The sequence below is a fragment of the Pogona vitticeps genome, chromosome 2 (assembly GCF_051106095.1).
Source record: "Pogona vitticeps strain Pit_001003342236 chromosome 2, PviZW2.1, whole genome shotgun sequence".
Taxonomy (NCBI): domain Eukaryota; kingdom Metazoa; phylum Chordata; class Lepidosauria; order Squamata; family Agamidae; genus Pogona; species Pogona vitticeps.
In genome coordinates this window covers 203,264,978-203,278,361 of record NC_135784.1, presented here as the reverse complement: position 1 = coordinate 203,278,361, position 13,384 = coordinate 203,264,978, and the positions used below count along the sequence as shown (strand labels likewise).

Here is a 13,384-nt window from a genome sequence, read left to right as displayed (position 1 = left end):
TTCGTGTGTTTCACCAAAACCTCCACCTTCACTATCATCAAAGAGCCAAACCAGACATGGTACATTCATTGTGTGTATATATGAATGTGTCTGAACTGTTTTCACATAAAGAGAAAATGTGTGCCTGTTTTTCACATGCAAAAGACTGTATGAGGAGAACAATTAACAGAAATGTGTCGCTTATTCTACTTGCAGCATTACTCCATGGAGTAAGTAACACATTACGCTTTACATAAAACTTTCCCTTCTCATACAGAAACAACAGGAAAAGTAAGGACACGGTTAGCCAGCACCTCTCAAATAAAGCCACAGCAATACAGAGGCTGGAAAGGATAAACTTCTGCACCAAAGAATTGCTTGATAGCTCAGTGGTTTAGGTTTTTGGCTGTGGAGCCAGAGGTTGGGAGTTCAATTCCCCACTGTGTCTCCCTGACAGGGGCTGGACTCAAGGATCCACAGGGTCCCTTCCAGCTCCACAAGTCTGATATTATTATTATTCAAAAATGCCAAACAGGGTCAATCAAATTATAAATACATTGATTGGTATTATGTAATAGATATAATTTTTTAACAAAAACACAGGTATCTGTAACATATCAGTGCAGTATGTGTGCTGCTCCTAATACTGCTGTTTGGCATAGCTCTGATGGTGTTATTTCTGAGATCTACAACTGTTAGTATACTGTGTAAAATTTCTTGATATTGTATCCCAAAGCCCTGATGACTACGGGGACCACTGAAGTGTTTCATCCACAAGTGAGATGTTTCGATTGCCAGATCTCTGTACTTTGATAGTTTTTCCAATTCTTTATTTTCAACTCTGGCATCCCCTGGAATTGGATTCCAGACATTTCTTTATTCTATTACTACTATGTCTGCTGTGTTATTTTCAAGGTGTCTATCAGTTTGGATCCAGAAATTTCACAAGATCCTGACTCTGTCATTTTCTGACACCTTCTCTACCTGATATTCCCACAGGCTTTTGGAGTCTGGCAAGTTCTATTTTTGCATAATGACCAGTGCACTAATTTTACTACTCTATCATGTCTAATTTTGTAATCTGCTTGTGCAATCCTTGAACATTCATAGATGAGGTGTGATACAGTTTCATCTTTTTCTTGCCAGAGTCGACATTTGTTAGCACTAATGCCTTGGATCGTGGCTTTCATCAAATTGGTTTGGAGTGCTTGTTCTTGTGCAGTAAAAATCAAGCCTTCGGTTTCTTTCTTAATGGTCCCTAGTTTTAGTCATGCCCATGTTTAATTATCATCATGCTTTCCATCAATATTTCTCAGGTGTTGTCGATGTAGTGGTTTATTTTTCCAACTGTTTAATTTATTTTCAATTTTTTTTTTTTTGTATATTGAGCCTTGGTTTCTGTTGTTTTCAAAATATTCATTTTCACTGCCTTAAGTAATTTGTCTATATTTGTACTAATACAATATAATAATTTAGGCTTCTTTTTTCTTCCTCTACTATCTACTGTATCTCCAGTAATCCCCAGCCTCCAATTTTTCATAGTAAATATAATCAGTCCACATCACTTTTTGGATGTAGTAAGTGATGCATGTTCATTAGTTTCCGTGTTTTTCGAGCCAATTCTTCTAGTTCGTTTTGAGTCCAATCGATTATTCCAGCTGGGTATCTAATTACTGGAACTGTCATGTGTTTATGGCTTTGACTGTATTGCCAGCATTTAATTTTGATTTTAAGATTTTCTGCAGTATTTTGATATATTCCCTTTTTGTCAGTTCTTCAACTTTTCTGTGCAGGATGTTTTCTGGTTCTAGTATTCCAAGGTATTTAGAATTTCCATTTCTTGATAGTGATTCTGTAATAGCGCCATTTTTAATCTCTATTCCAGCTACGTTTTGGATCTTGCCACATTGTATAAACAACAGAGCTGCACATTTGTCAATTCCAAATTTCATTTGGATATTTTCACTAAATAATTGCATTGTGTTTAGCAGTGGTTCTATCTCTGTGGAATTTTTTGCATATAGTTTTAGATCATCCATGTATAACAGATGAGGATGATGATTAGAAGTTGAATTTTGTAATCTGTATTGAAATTGCACACATTTGCACATTCTTTTGCATTTTGTATAATTTATCCTTGTTCTGCTAATCAGGTTGGAAGAACAAGCACTGATATGAGGCACAGAAATCCCATCCCAAATGGTGAAAAAGCAGATGTTTTTGGAGGTAAGAAAATGAAGGCAACTGTTTTTCAGACTTTCATATCTGTTTGCAGGGAAGAACACTCTAAGGATGCTATCCATATTCTTGGGGTGTACAAATTGAACTATATACACCATAACTAGAAAAACAGGTCCAAATACTACATCTACTGGATCTGTATCATCTATGGATGGCAATCAACATCCAGAGAAGTTGCCCACCCACTCATCCATCACTGGATCTTGGAAAGGTGCAGTCACCCCTATGCCCTGTCTACCACCAAAATATTTTTCTTTTAAAATGACTTGTTTAAAAATGGAAAAAGTCCCACCGTGTCCCTACAATGGCCAAATTTTTAAAACAATCACAACAATTTTGGTAGTAAGGCAACTCCCGCAATGCTGGAGTCCCCCAGGAAATTTGGCAAAATTACCTCCTCATTCCCTAAAGGATACTACAAATCTTTCTGAGCTGGTTTGAGTACTCTTTTTAATTTTGGAGGTATGGGGGGTGCAGGAAGGTCACACTTCATCCCTGATCATCCAAATCAGACATGAGTAATGCTACCCATAACATTGTTACAATGTTACAATGTTACAATGTTCTGCCAAGCAGAACACCTCTTCTTCTCACGATCCAGAGTCCGATAGACTTGATTACCCAAAAGAGATCTGTTGGACTACTCTGTGCAGATGGAATGGTGGTGATGAAAAAGAATTCTGTGGCTGCCACAAAGTATTACATAGTCATTCAAATGGACTCTATCCATGTTCAGTTGGACTTATTGCAAGTTTTCTGTCAGCACTATTCTGGTTGTCACCTCATTTGTTTCATCACACCTCTTCCAGTTCTCTAAAAACCCAGGGAACCTGCCTGGTATTACTCAGAAAAGGACCTTCAGCAATGATTGTGTCAATTTCTTGGGTCATTTCTTCGCTACACAGGCCAACCAGCTTCTAAAGGGACATGAACATTTCCAAGAGAAACCCGCTCGGACCTGTTAGCCTCCTAGAAGCTTAATGTCTCTCAAGTCTGAAAGTGATATTTGTTTAACAAAGCATACAGTGGGGTCTTGACTTGAGAACTTAATCCGTATTGGAAGGCGGTTCTCAAGTCAAAAAGTTCTCAGGTCAAATCTGCATTTCCCATAGGAATGCATTGAAAACCATTTGATCCGTATCTGCTCTTTTCCGTCCATAGAAACTAATGGGAAGCTGCTATTCTGCCTCCGACCACTAGAAGGGGATATTTTGTTTCTTTTTTTCTTAGATCAAGAAAGGTTCAGGGAAGGCAGGGAAAATACAGTCCAGGCAGTACCAGGCAGTCTGAAGACTGTCTCCCAATCCACTCTCTAAACGCTGGGAGGCGTGAGGAAGCAGACAGGCACCCTTTTCACTGGCCAACAGTTAACTGAAAGTTCACATTTTGCACTTTCCCTGCCTCCCACGTGGGTTTTTTTCAGTTCTTAACTCAAATCTAAGTACTTAAGTCAAGTCAATATTTTCCTATGAGAGCGGTTCTTAAGTCAAAATGTTCTTAACTCGGGCCGTTCTTAAGTCAAGACTCCACTGTACTAACATTCAAATAGTATTTTAAGCTGTGCTGCTAACCCTGTTTTGGGGTTTACATTTACTTACCATATTATACCAGGCACTGACAATGAACTTCTCCTCCATTTCTCTTTGACTCTTTGTTTTTTCATATTCTTTCTAATTAAAAAGAAAAAGCACATTTTTGATTATCTGACGTGCATTTTGATTATATAGCCCAGTGGTTCCCAACCTTTGGATCCTCAGGTGTTCTTGAACTACAACTCCCAGAAATCCCGGCCACAATCTAGTGGTGAAGGCTTCTGGGAGTTTTAGTCCAAGAACATCTGGAGACCCAAAGTTGGGAGCCACTAATATAGCATATATATTATTAAGCAAAGTTGCATGATCACATTCATAAAAAAATCATTTACTTTGCTGCATGATCAGGGGATGGCTCCTTGATTGTTTACAGTCAATATGAAAAATATTAATAATTAGTGACTCACAATTAGTGGCACACAAGTTCTCTTTTTTAACCTGCAGCCTATTATAGAAAAACTAGAAGCTCAGGATGAAAAGCTCAGGCAACACAAGACTTTCAAATGCACAACGTAATTGCCAATAAAGTCCAACCCAACGTGTGCAAACCTCTTAGTAGGCACCACTGAAGATCAGGGCAACTTATGTCTGAGTAAAGAAGCACAGACTTGCAATACAAATTACCTCTAAAGAATGGAACATCCTTTCCCGTTCCTGAAGTTGATTCTTCAGTGCCTGAATCTCAGGTGCTGACCCCTGGTTCTGTTTGGGATCTAAAGTACGGATAACCTGTAAGGGAAAGAACCACATGCTAAGTATATAATATAGTTCACCAAGATCAATAGCAAAGGAACCTATCTTGTAAGAGGCCGGACTATTTGTTCAATTGGCCTAATACTTCTGCTCTGAATTGCTGCAGCTCTAAAGAACCTCAGGCACAAAACATTATTTTCCACTCCTGCCACCTGAAGTTGCTTAAGTTCTTGCTGGCAAGGGTTGACCTTGCTATCTTCTGCACGCAGTACATGAATTTTACTATAAAGCTATGACCTTGGAATGGCTATTGCTTGCAGAAAGCTAAAATATAATCAGAACAACTACATTAAGTAGCCTGAAATAGAGCTAGCTCAGTTTTATCAAAATTAGAAGTGTTTTTGCTGTCTCCCTTCCTTGTAGCTAGCAGCAATGTACTGTACAATGTGCAGTACATGAGTTTCTTTAAGCCACTTCCGATAGAATGGAGCAGTCCAAACAAAAAGCTGTATGTTTTGAACCCTAAATTAGGAACATATTTGGCAAAGTGACTGCACACTGTTTGTGCTTGCTCTGTACGAAATGTGGACAATGTTGGACAAATATTTTAAAACATCTGATTTCAAACATTCACTACCATTTTTATCAGCTCACAGCACGTTTGGTAGTTATTTTCCAAATGCCTACCACTGCTTCCTCAAAAGGAAGTGATTCCTGCTGTGATCTTAAAAAAAAAAAATCAGTTTGATCTCACCTGTCATTTAGAAGACATGGGACCTTAAAGAAGCACACTTAACATAGGAAATTTATGATAACATCTGGCTGTATATGTTCACCCACAGCTATTGGCAATAGTGACTGCCACTACTTCAGGAAACTAATCAGTCTCACTCCCAGAAGTAAGTAATGGGGTTTACTTTTGGGCAAGATGGAAAACTGAGACTTCAGTCTTACCAGAGATGGGTTCTAAGATTTTTCTGTTCCTTGGGATCTGTTTGTGAATGGTAGTGAGTACAAGAGGGGATCCCGAAGACTACTGTGACTGCTGACATTAGTGTTGTTAGTATTCAGGCTGCTCTTTGTTATGAATAGCTTGGCATCCTTTTTCCTGCATGCACTTAGGCACCATATTGCAAAGCAATGTTGAGCCATGTCATGTGTTTTGAAGCACAGATATAGAAGCAATACCCCACAATCATTAAAACTTTTGTGGGTGGATAAGTGGGTGGAAGGAAGGAATTACCTTCATCCCACCTGATATATGTTTAAGACAGGAAAGAGAAGACAATTGTCACCTTTAATATAATATCTGTACTCACACTTTTAGCCTTCTCCAAATATTTTTTGTAGCGTTCTTCCATTTGCTTCATTTCTTCCTCCTTTTTACGTAAAGCCTCTTGCAATTCTTCTATTTTGAGTGCTTTATGAGGAGACAATGCCACATTTCAGAATACTGCAAATACTTAAAAAGGCATGATACTATGATAAAACTGAAAAAAAAAGTCATCTTATTTAGAGACCTGTCCAGATTATTTTGTAAAGGAAATGCAACACTTTAAAAGTAGGAGAGTGCTTCTGGCTTCCAAATACGTATTTCCAATAACATAGGCATACTTTTCAAACTATTTAGACATACATATGCCCCATTATTCGGCCCAAAATATCTTAAAACTTAAGTTTCTCCTCCCAAAATACTACACATGTAAATGCCAACAATTTTGTAAACCACTTTCATAGCTGCCGATTGAAGATCAGTATAGCAATCTGGTTAAATAAAATGCTTTTCCCCCTCATCCCTTACTGATAAAGAAAAGGTGAAACCCAAATTCAGAAACAGCAATAAGAGCTCTCTTGCAGATTTCAACAAGAAATGGGTGGTGTCCATTACATTCACACCCATTATAAAAGAGTTTTAAGAAACATTTATTTTGAGTGCCTATGTCCAAATCTGACACACTGCCAAAATGGATTAGACATCCAAAATCGTATTTGCAATGGCCATTCAGTATTTACAACTCTAGTACATGCTCTACACCTGATCTCAGCCAAAAGGCCAAATACTCTACTTAGTATGCTGTGTTGTTATTTACAGATAAAAAGCATCCATATAAGGAAGGATGGCGGGAGTATGCAACAGAGATTATAGTTAACTATGCCAGAGTATTCCATAGTCACCTATGTAAGTTAGGAATAAATAAAAATACAAAACATATAGTATTGTGTTGCCTAAATGAAAAACCAAAATGTTATTTTATTGCTAACTATTTAGTTATTAAATCAAAGGTCCTAAGTTAAGCCGCCTAGAGTGGTCGAAATGACTAGACAGGCGGGGTATAAATAAATAAATAGATAAATAAATAGATAAATAAATAGATAAATAAATAAATAAATAAATAAATAAATAAATAAATAAATAAATAAATAAATAAATAAATAAATAAATAAATAAGCAAGCTGTGTTTCAAATGTTTTATATATGCGGTTTTGAAACCTCAGTGGTTTCATGGTGAACAAAATCAGACAATTGTAATGGTATTTTATAATCTGAAACAGAAAAGTACTCACAGCTATTGTTGTATCGAGGTTCTAAATCTTCAATTATAGCTCGTTTCTTCTGAAGCTCATTATTAGCTTCATGAAGCTTCTCCCTGTTAAAAAAGTAAACTCCACAGTATGAACAGTTGCTACACTAGAGAGAGAGAGAGAGAGAGAGAGAGCATATTGCATATAAAGATATATTCACATACCTACCAATATGAATCTACCTACCTACCTATCTGTTTGTCTATCTTTATTGTGTGTGGAGGTAAGAGGGGGTTGGGGATCAGAATCCTGGGGAACAAACATTCTATGAATAATAATAATTTAAAAACACTATTTCCAGTGCCTCTAGTGAAATTAGTTAAGCATTCTGCCCAGAGAGACCTACAAGGAGTCACAGCACTAGCAGGATTGGATTTTCTAATAAAAATATTTAGTACTTGGACTGAAGGAGCATTTCCCTAAACACACACATAGTTTTTCGGTTTCTTTTATATCTGTGATATTGTAAGCAGCTGTGGTTGATCCAATTTTTACTTTTCTACCAAGAGGTACAAACAATATTTTTATTACTTGTATGGAAATAATAGGAAAGATTTTACTACTTACAGATGTTCGTCCAGCTTCTTTTTCAGAATGATAGACTATAAAGAAAAGAAAAGAAATATTACTGAAAGGTTTGTAGATTGCAAGGGGTGCAGCTAAAGCATTTCAAACAGACTCCAGTAAGAAGCCTCAAGGGTTACTTCTGATTTGGAGGGGGGAGCACTGAGAATGCTCCCTGCTGTCTGAGTGTGCACACACAGAAATCTCCCAGCTGCTTTCTTCCCATGCTGTTCTAGACATACAATACGTTTCCAAAGATAATATTAATTTGGTCCTTTGGATAGAGTTAAGCACCCCACTACTCTATTCCATATCAAACCTCTCTAAATGCTGTTTCCTCCAAGAGTAGTAATCAACTGGCAGCTACTGAAGATTTCTGTGATCTCTCTATTTATTATTGTATCTATATTAATTAGAGATGGGCAGGCACGGCCGAACCAGTGGTTTGTGCCAGTTTGTCCTTGAGCCAAACAAGTGTTTGGAGCTTCCAAGCCTGGTGGGCATCCACTCAGAGGCAGCACCTCGGCTTCTCCGCCCCACCTCCTCCAGGTACTGCCTCTGAATGGGCACCTGCTGGAGATGGGGCTATGAAGCACCAAACACCTGTTCAGCCCAGGGACAAACTGGCACAAACTGCCAGTTTGATGGGTCATGCCCATCTCTGATCTCAATGTTTTCATATCATTCCCCCCTCTTTTTATAACAAATATTTACCCTTCAGGAACTGCTCCATTTCTTTTTAATACACACACAATACAGTGGTGCCCTGCATAGCGACGTTAATCCGTTCCGGATTAATCGTCGCTATCAGGAATCATTGCTAAATGGAACTAAAAACCCCATAGGGTTTAATGCATTCCTGTGGGGCCCAAACTCACCGTTCAGCGAAGATCCTCCATAGTGCCGCCATTTTCGCCGCCTCGGTAAGCGAGAGCAGCGTGCGAAAATGCTTGCGGCGCCCATTTTGGGCACCCGGGGGCCATTTTGGAACCGCTGATCAGCTGTTCTAAAAACATCGCAATGCGAAGATCGGTAAGCGAAACACTGATCATCGCAATGCGATGTCTGCCCATTCAGAACATCGCAATGCGATCGCATTAGCGATCCCAAAAAATAGATAGCTATGCGGATTCGTCGTTAAACGGTGCGCTCGTTATGCGAGGCACCACTGTATAGTGTAATTCTTAATACCTTCAGGAATTTCTTCTAAGTAAAGCCCTATATGCACCAAACCTTCTGTGCATTTATTTGTAGAATATACTATTGCTGAAAATACTTCTAGATTCTTTGAACCACCAGTCTAAAATCTGTTTCACATCTTAAAAAATGCAATGTGAGTTGCATGTGAAATTAATATGCCCTCTGCCATTTGCAACATTGATAGAGACAAGATTCTTCTCGGTAATGTGCACCCTTAAGGTCTAACTCAAGAGCTCTGAATTTCATGGACTCCAGTCTGGGCACCAAGAGAGTGTTCTAACCTCACTTTGCAGTTTCATTACCCCCCTCCATGCAGAGTCTGAAGTGGAGAATGCCCCATAAGTGGAGACTCTCCAAATAAGATGGAGCCTGACTCCTGTTGTATTTCTGCATGTATAGCAGAGGACCCCTGTTTTAGCCTCATCACTCTCCACATGTAGAATGACCAAGAAATCATCCAAAATGAAATGAAGGGGGCAGGGCTAGAGTGCTCCATTCTACCTATGATGGATATACACAAAACTCATAGCACGCAAACAGATTTACACAGTGCTGACTGACACCTTCTTCATTACATAAACCTCAGATGCTTACATGTCATATGTGTGTATGCAACTGATGCAAATTCAAACACAGAAGAATGTTCATTTAGAAATTTTGTAACACATTAAACCACTTTGACTTGCAAGTAAATATGGGCTTAAAGCCTACATTGTGACATCTGTCACCATAGAAATAATTTGTGAAAAAACATAAATGATTTTTTAATGTAAAGCTTGGAAGAATGGAAGAGGCAGAAGGAAGAGGCAGCAGACTGAAGCATGACATAGCTAGCACTGTGAGCAGAGTGTGCCATTCTCTTTTACTTAAAAAGGACTTCAGGGAATGAATGAATGAATGAATGAATGAATGAATGAATGAATGAATGAATGAATGAATGAATTTATTTATTTATTTATTTATTTATTTATTTATTATTTATTTATTTATTAATTTATTTATTTATTTATTTTATACCCCACCCATCTAGACTGAAGTCTACTCTGGGCAGCTAACAATAATAGATAAAAGTAAAAACAATATAATAAAATAAAAACAACAGTAATAATACAGTTCAAGATGGAAAAAATAATCAGGCCATGACAGGAGGCAAAGGAGCCAGGTCTTAAGTTTGCTCTTAAAAACACCCAGCGAGGGAGCCAGACAGATCTCTCGGGGCAGACTGTTCCAGAGGCGAGGGGCCACTACCGAGAAGGCCCGGTTTCTTGTTCTTTCTCTCAGGGCCTCTCTCGGCATTAGGCCCCTCAGCTGTCCTTCTTCGCTAGAATGAGCGATTCGGGTAGATCTAGGTGGGAGGAGGAGTTCCACTAGATATTGAGATCCTAAACCATTTAGGGCTTTGTATGTCATCATTAATACTTCAAATCAATATGGAAATGAACAGGCAGCAAATACAAGGCAGCCAGAGTGGGGGAAATATGCTGATATTCTCTCACCCTAGTGAGAAGTCTGGCTGCCACATGCTGCATCATTTGAAGCTTCCGCATCAACCTCAAAGGTAGCCCCACGTAGAGTGCATTGCAGTAGTCTAATCTCGAGATTACAACCGCATGGACCAGAGTGGGGAGCACCCCAACATCAACATGGAGATGGAAATCAACATCAACATTTCCAGAGATGGAAATAGATGGAGTGGACCATTGATGCTACCAGGGTTTCCATGGTGAGTGCCGGATCCAGATGGAACCCAGGCTGCGAATCTCACTCTTCGCAGTGAGAATCGCTCCCCCAAAAGAGAGGGAGTTTCCCAAACCACCTATGGAGGGGCCACCCACCCTCAGGACCTCCGTCTTGTCTGGGTTCAGCCTCAGTTCATTCACCTGCATCCATCTCAATATGGCCTCCAGGCAGCACTGAAGGACCAAATGGACTGTTGTTGGAAAAAAGGAGATGTAGAGCTGGGTGTCATCAGCATACTGATGACACAAAGCCCCACACTCCCTGATGACCCCACTCAGCGGCCTCATATAGATATTAAACAGCTTTGGGGAGATGACTGACCCCTGCGGAACCCACTATTGAGACTCCACGGGGCCAAAACACTCTCCCCAAGCTGTACTCTCAGAGGATGGTCTGCCAAGAAGGATCGGAGCCAGACAAGCGCCAGACCACCGATTCCCAACTTGGAGAGCCTCCCCAGGAGGATACCATGGTTGACGGTATCAAAGGCGGCTAAGATACTGAGGACGACCAACAAGGACATTTTGCCCCATCGGCCTCCCTCAACAGGTCATCAAACAGGGTGAGCAATGCCATTTCCATTCCATGGCATGGCCTGAAGCCCAACTGGAATAGATCCAGGGCATAGGTTTCATCCAAAAGGACCTGGAGCTGGTCAGCCACAACCCTCTGTACCACTTTGTTCAGGAAGGAAACATTGGCGACGGGCCTATAGATGCCAACCAATGTTGTCCACCGCCAGACTTGATTTCTTCCTGATGCGCCTAATGAGTGTCTCCTTGAGGGCAAGAGGAACCTTGCCCTCCTGGAGAGACCCATTAATTATTGCAGTGGCCCATTCAGTTGTTATAGGCCTGGCTGCTTTGATTAGCCAGGCCGGGCAAGGGGGTGGAACAACATCAAACAAGCACTTTGTCCACCACATCTGACCTCATAGGCAAAAAGTGATTGCATCTTGTCGGGCAAAGCAAAGCGCAGGAAGTCTCTGCTCGATCTACTGTTTTCAAATCGGGGATAAGATCCTGGCGGATGGTCTGCACTTTAGATTTAAAAATGTTGCAAACTGGTCAGGTGACATGCTAATGGGAGGCCAATCACTGTGAACAATTCCGGGTAGATCGCAGACTATACGGAAAAGTTCTGCCTGCTGATTAGATGCTTCGCTTATCTGGATGGCGAAGAGACCTTGACTGGCAGCCCTCACCTTAGTAAGGTAATGGCTAGTCATGATCCTGACAGCTTTCCGATTATATGCCGTTGGGTTCCGTCTCCAATTGCACTCTAGCCTTCTCTTGTTCCGCTTCATAGCTCGCAGCTGCTGGTTAAACCAGGGTGCTGGATGAGCTCTGCAACGGAGAGGGCGTTTAGGAGCGATCGTGTCAACAGCCCTGGTGGCGGCAGCAAGTCAGCCATCATCCAGAGCCTTGACAGTAGCGCCAGTCAGATCCCTCTCATGGAGTCCTGGAATCCTATAGGATCCAGTAGCCTTCAAGGGCGGACCAGTAAAATAGGTCTTTGCTCCCTGCAGGGAGGAAGAGCCACTGAAAGGTTGCATTTTATTAGGTGGTTATCCGACCATGACAAGGGGACTGACACAAGGCAGCAAGGGTAGGCTGTCCCCTGAAGGAAAAACTTTTTTTCCCTACAGATCCAGGTTCCAGGTGTAAGTTGTGTGGGCTGTCATTATCTGCCTGAAATAGCATTCTCTTATTACATGGCGGGCAAGACAGCAATTCCATGGCCACCTTGCCCAGACCTCCCCAAGCAGACTTCTTCTCAGCCCATTAAGACAAGAGATCAGTCTCCTTTGGCTTACAGACTGCAGTACCTATGTCTCTACCTCTACTATGTCCTTCCTCTGGGGCAGTGTCTCTGGATGCGAGCCCCCCACCAAGCTTGGCAAGACTGTGTCCCAGAAAGCTTGCCTTTGCTGTTCCAGGGAAGAGGGACTTCAACTGTACAATACAACTGTTGGTACTGCTGCTTGGGATGCTGTGGAGATTCCTAGTTTCCTTCTGCTCTGTGAGACCTCTCAGAGGACCTTCTTCACTAGGTGCTGTTGCATGTAATGGAAAAATGGCTGGCATTCTCTCCCACCTCATTGCTGCTGCTGCTTAATACCCATTGCCTGCTGTTTAATTTGGGGGTCCAAAAGGATTGCTAGAATGTATTATTCCTTCTTCCACAAGGAGGCAAATCTGCAGTGCAGCAGATCTTTTAGCTTACTGGCCTCCATAAACCTAATATTCTGCTACAGCAACACACAAACCCTTCCAATGAAAACCACACATACACACACAAAGAAACAAAATACATTAATTTAATATATCTGTATATACAGAACAAAATCTGCCTGATATACCACTAAGGAGCCTAAACCTAATAGTTACCTGTTGATTTATAATGTGTTAATCTATGAATCTACTCATCGTAAATCTTATTCCTAACTATATTAAGTAAACAATATACAATCCACATGTAAATTGAGAGTTCAGAGAGGGACACAGAGAAAAGTGCTGCAGTGCAGGCTTGCACCAGAGCATATCCCAGCAGTAAATGCTCGTGGAATTTGTAAGCAGCTATGCCTACCTTTCAGACAGAAAGAATCAATGTAAAAAATACCTTCTGGTGCTTGTGCCTGTTTCTGGATTTCCTTGGGACAGACAAACATCATTTGCTGGTTTTCCTCTCACTGCAGCCCCCTTCCTTGGGAAACCAACAGCAATCCCAGCAGGCAGTGCATTCTTTCCCCCACCCCCTCTTAGTTTCATTTCTCAAGAAATGACTTCAGA

The 13,384-nt window shown here is 40.7% G+C and overlaps 1 protein-coding gene across 2 annotated transcripts in view; it reads right to left on the bottom strand.

The window, feature by feature from the left end:
- HOOK3 (hook microtubule tethering protein 3) overlaps nucleotides 1-13,384 on the bottom strand; it is a 73,222-nt gene that overhangs the window by 4,144 nt on the left and 55,694 nt on the right. For both annotated transcript variants that reach the window (XM_020801383.3, XM_072991955.2), the window contains 5 exons: nucleotides 7,656-7,690; nucleotides 7,071-7,153; nucleotides 5,825-5,925; nucleotides 4,437-4,541; nucleotides 3,819-3,890 (listed from right to left, as the gene is read on the bottom strand). In XM_020801383.3, coding sequence (XP_020657042.3) covers nucleotides 3,819-3,890; nucleotides 4,437-4,541; nucleotides 5,825-5,925; nucleotides 7,071-7,153; nucleotides 7,656-7,690 — 396 coding nt within the window. The remainder of the gene's footprint in view (nucleotides 1-3,818; nucleotides 3,891-4,436; nucleotides 4,542-5,824; nucleotides 5,926-7,070; nucleotides 7,154-7,655; nucleotides 7,691-13,384) is intronic.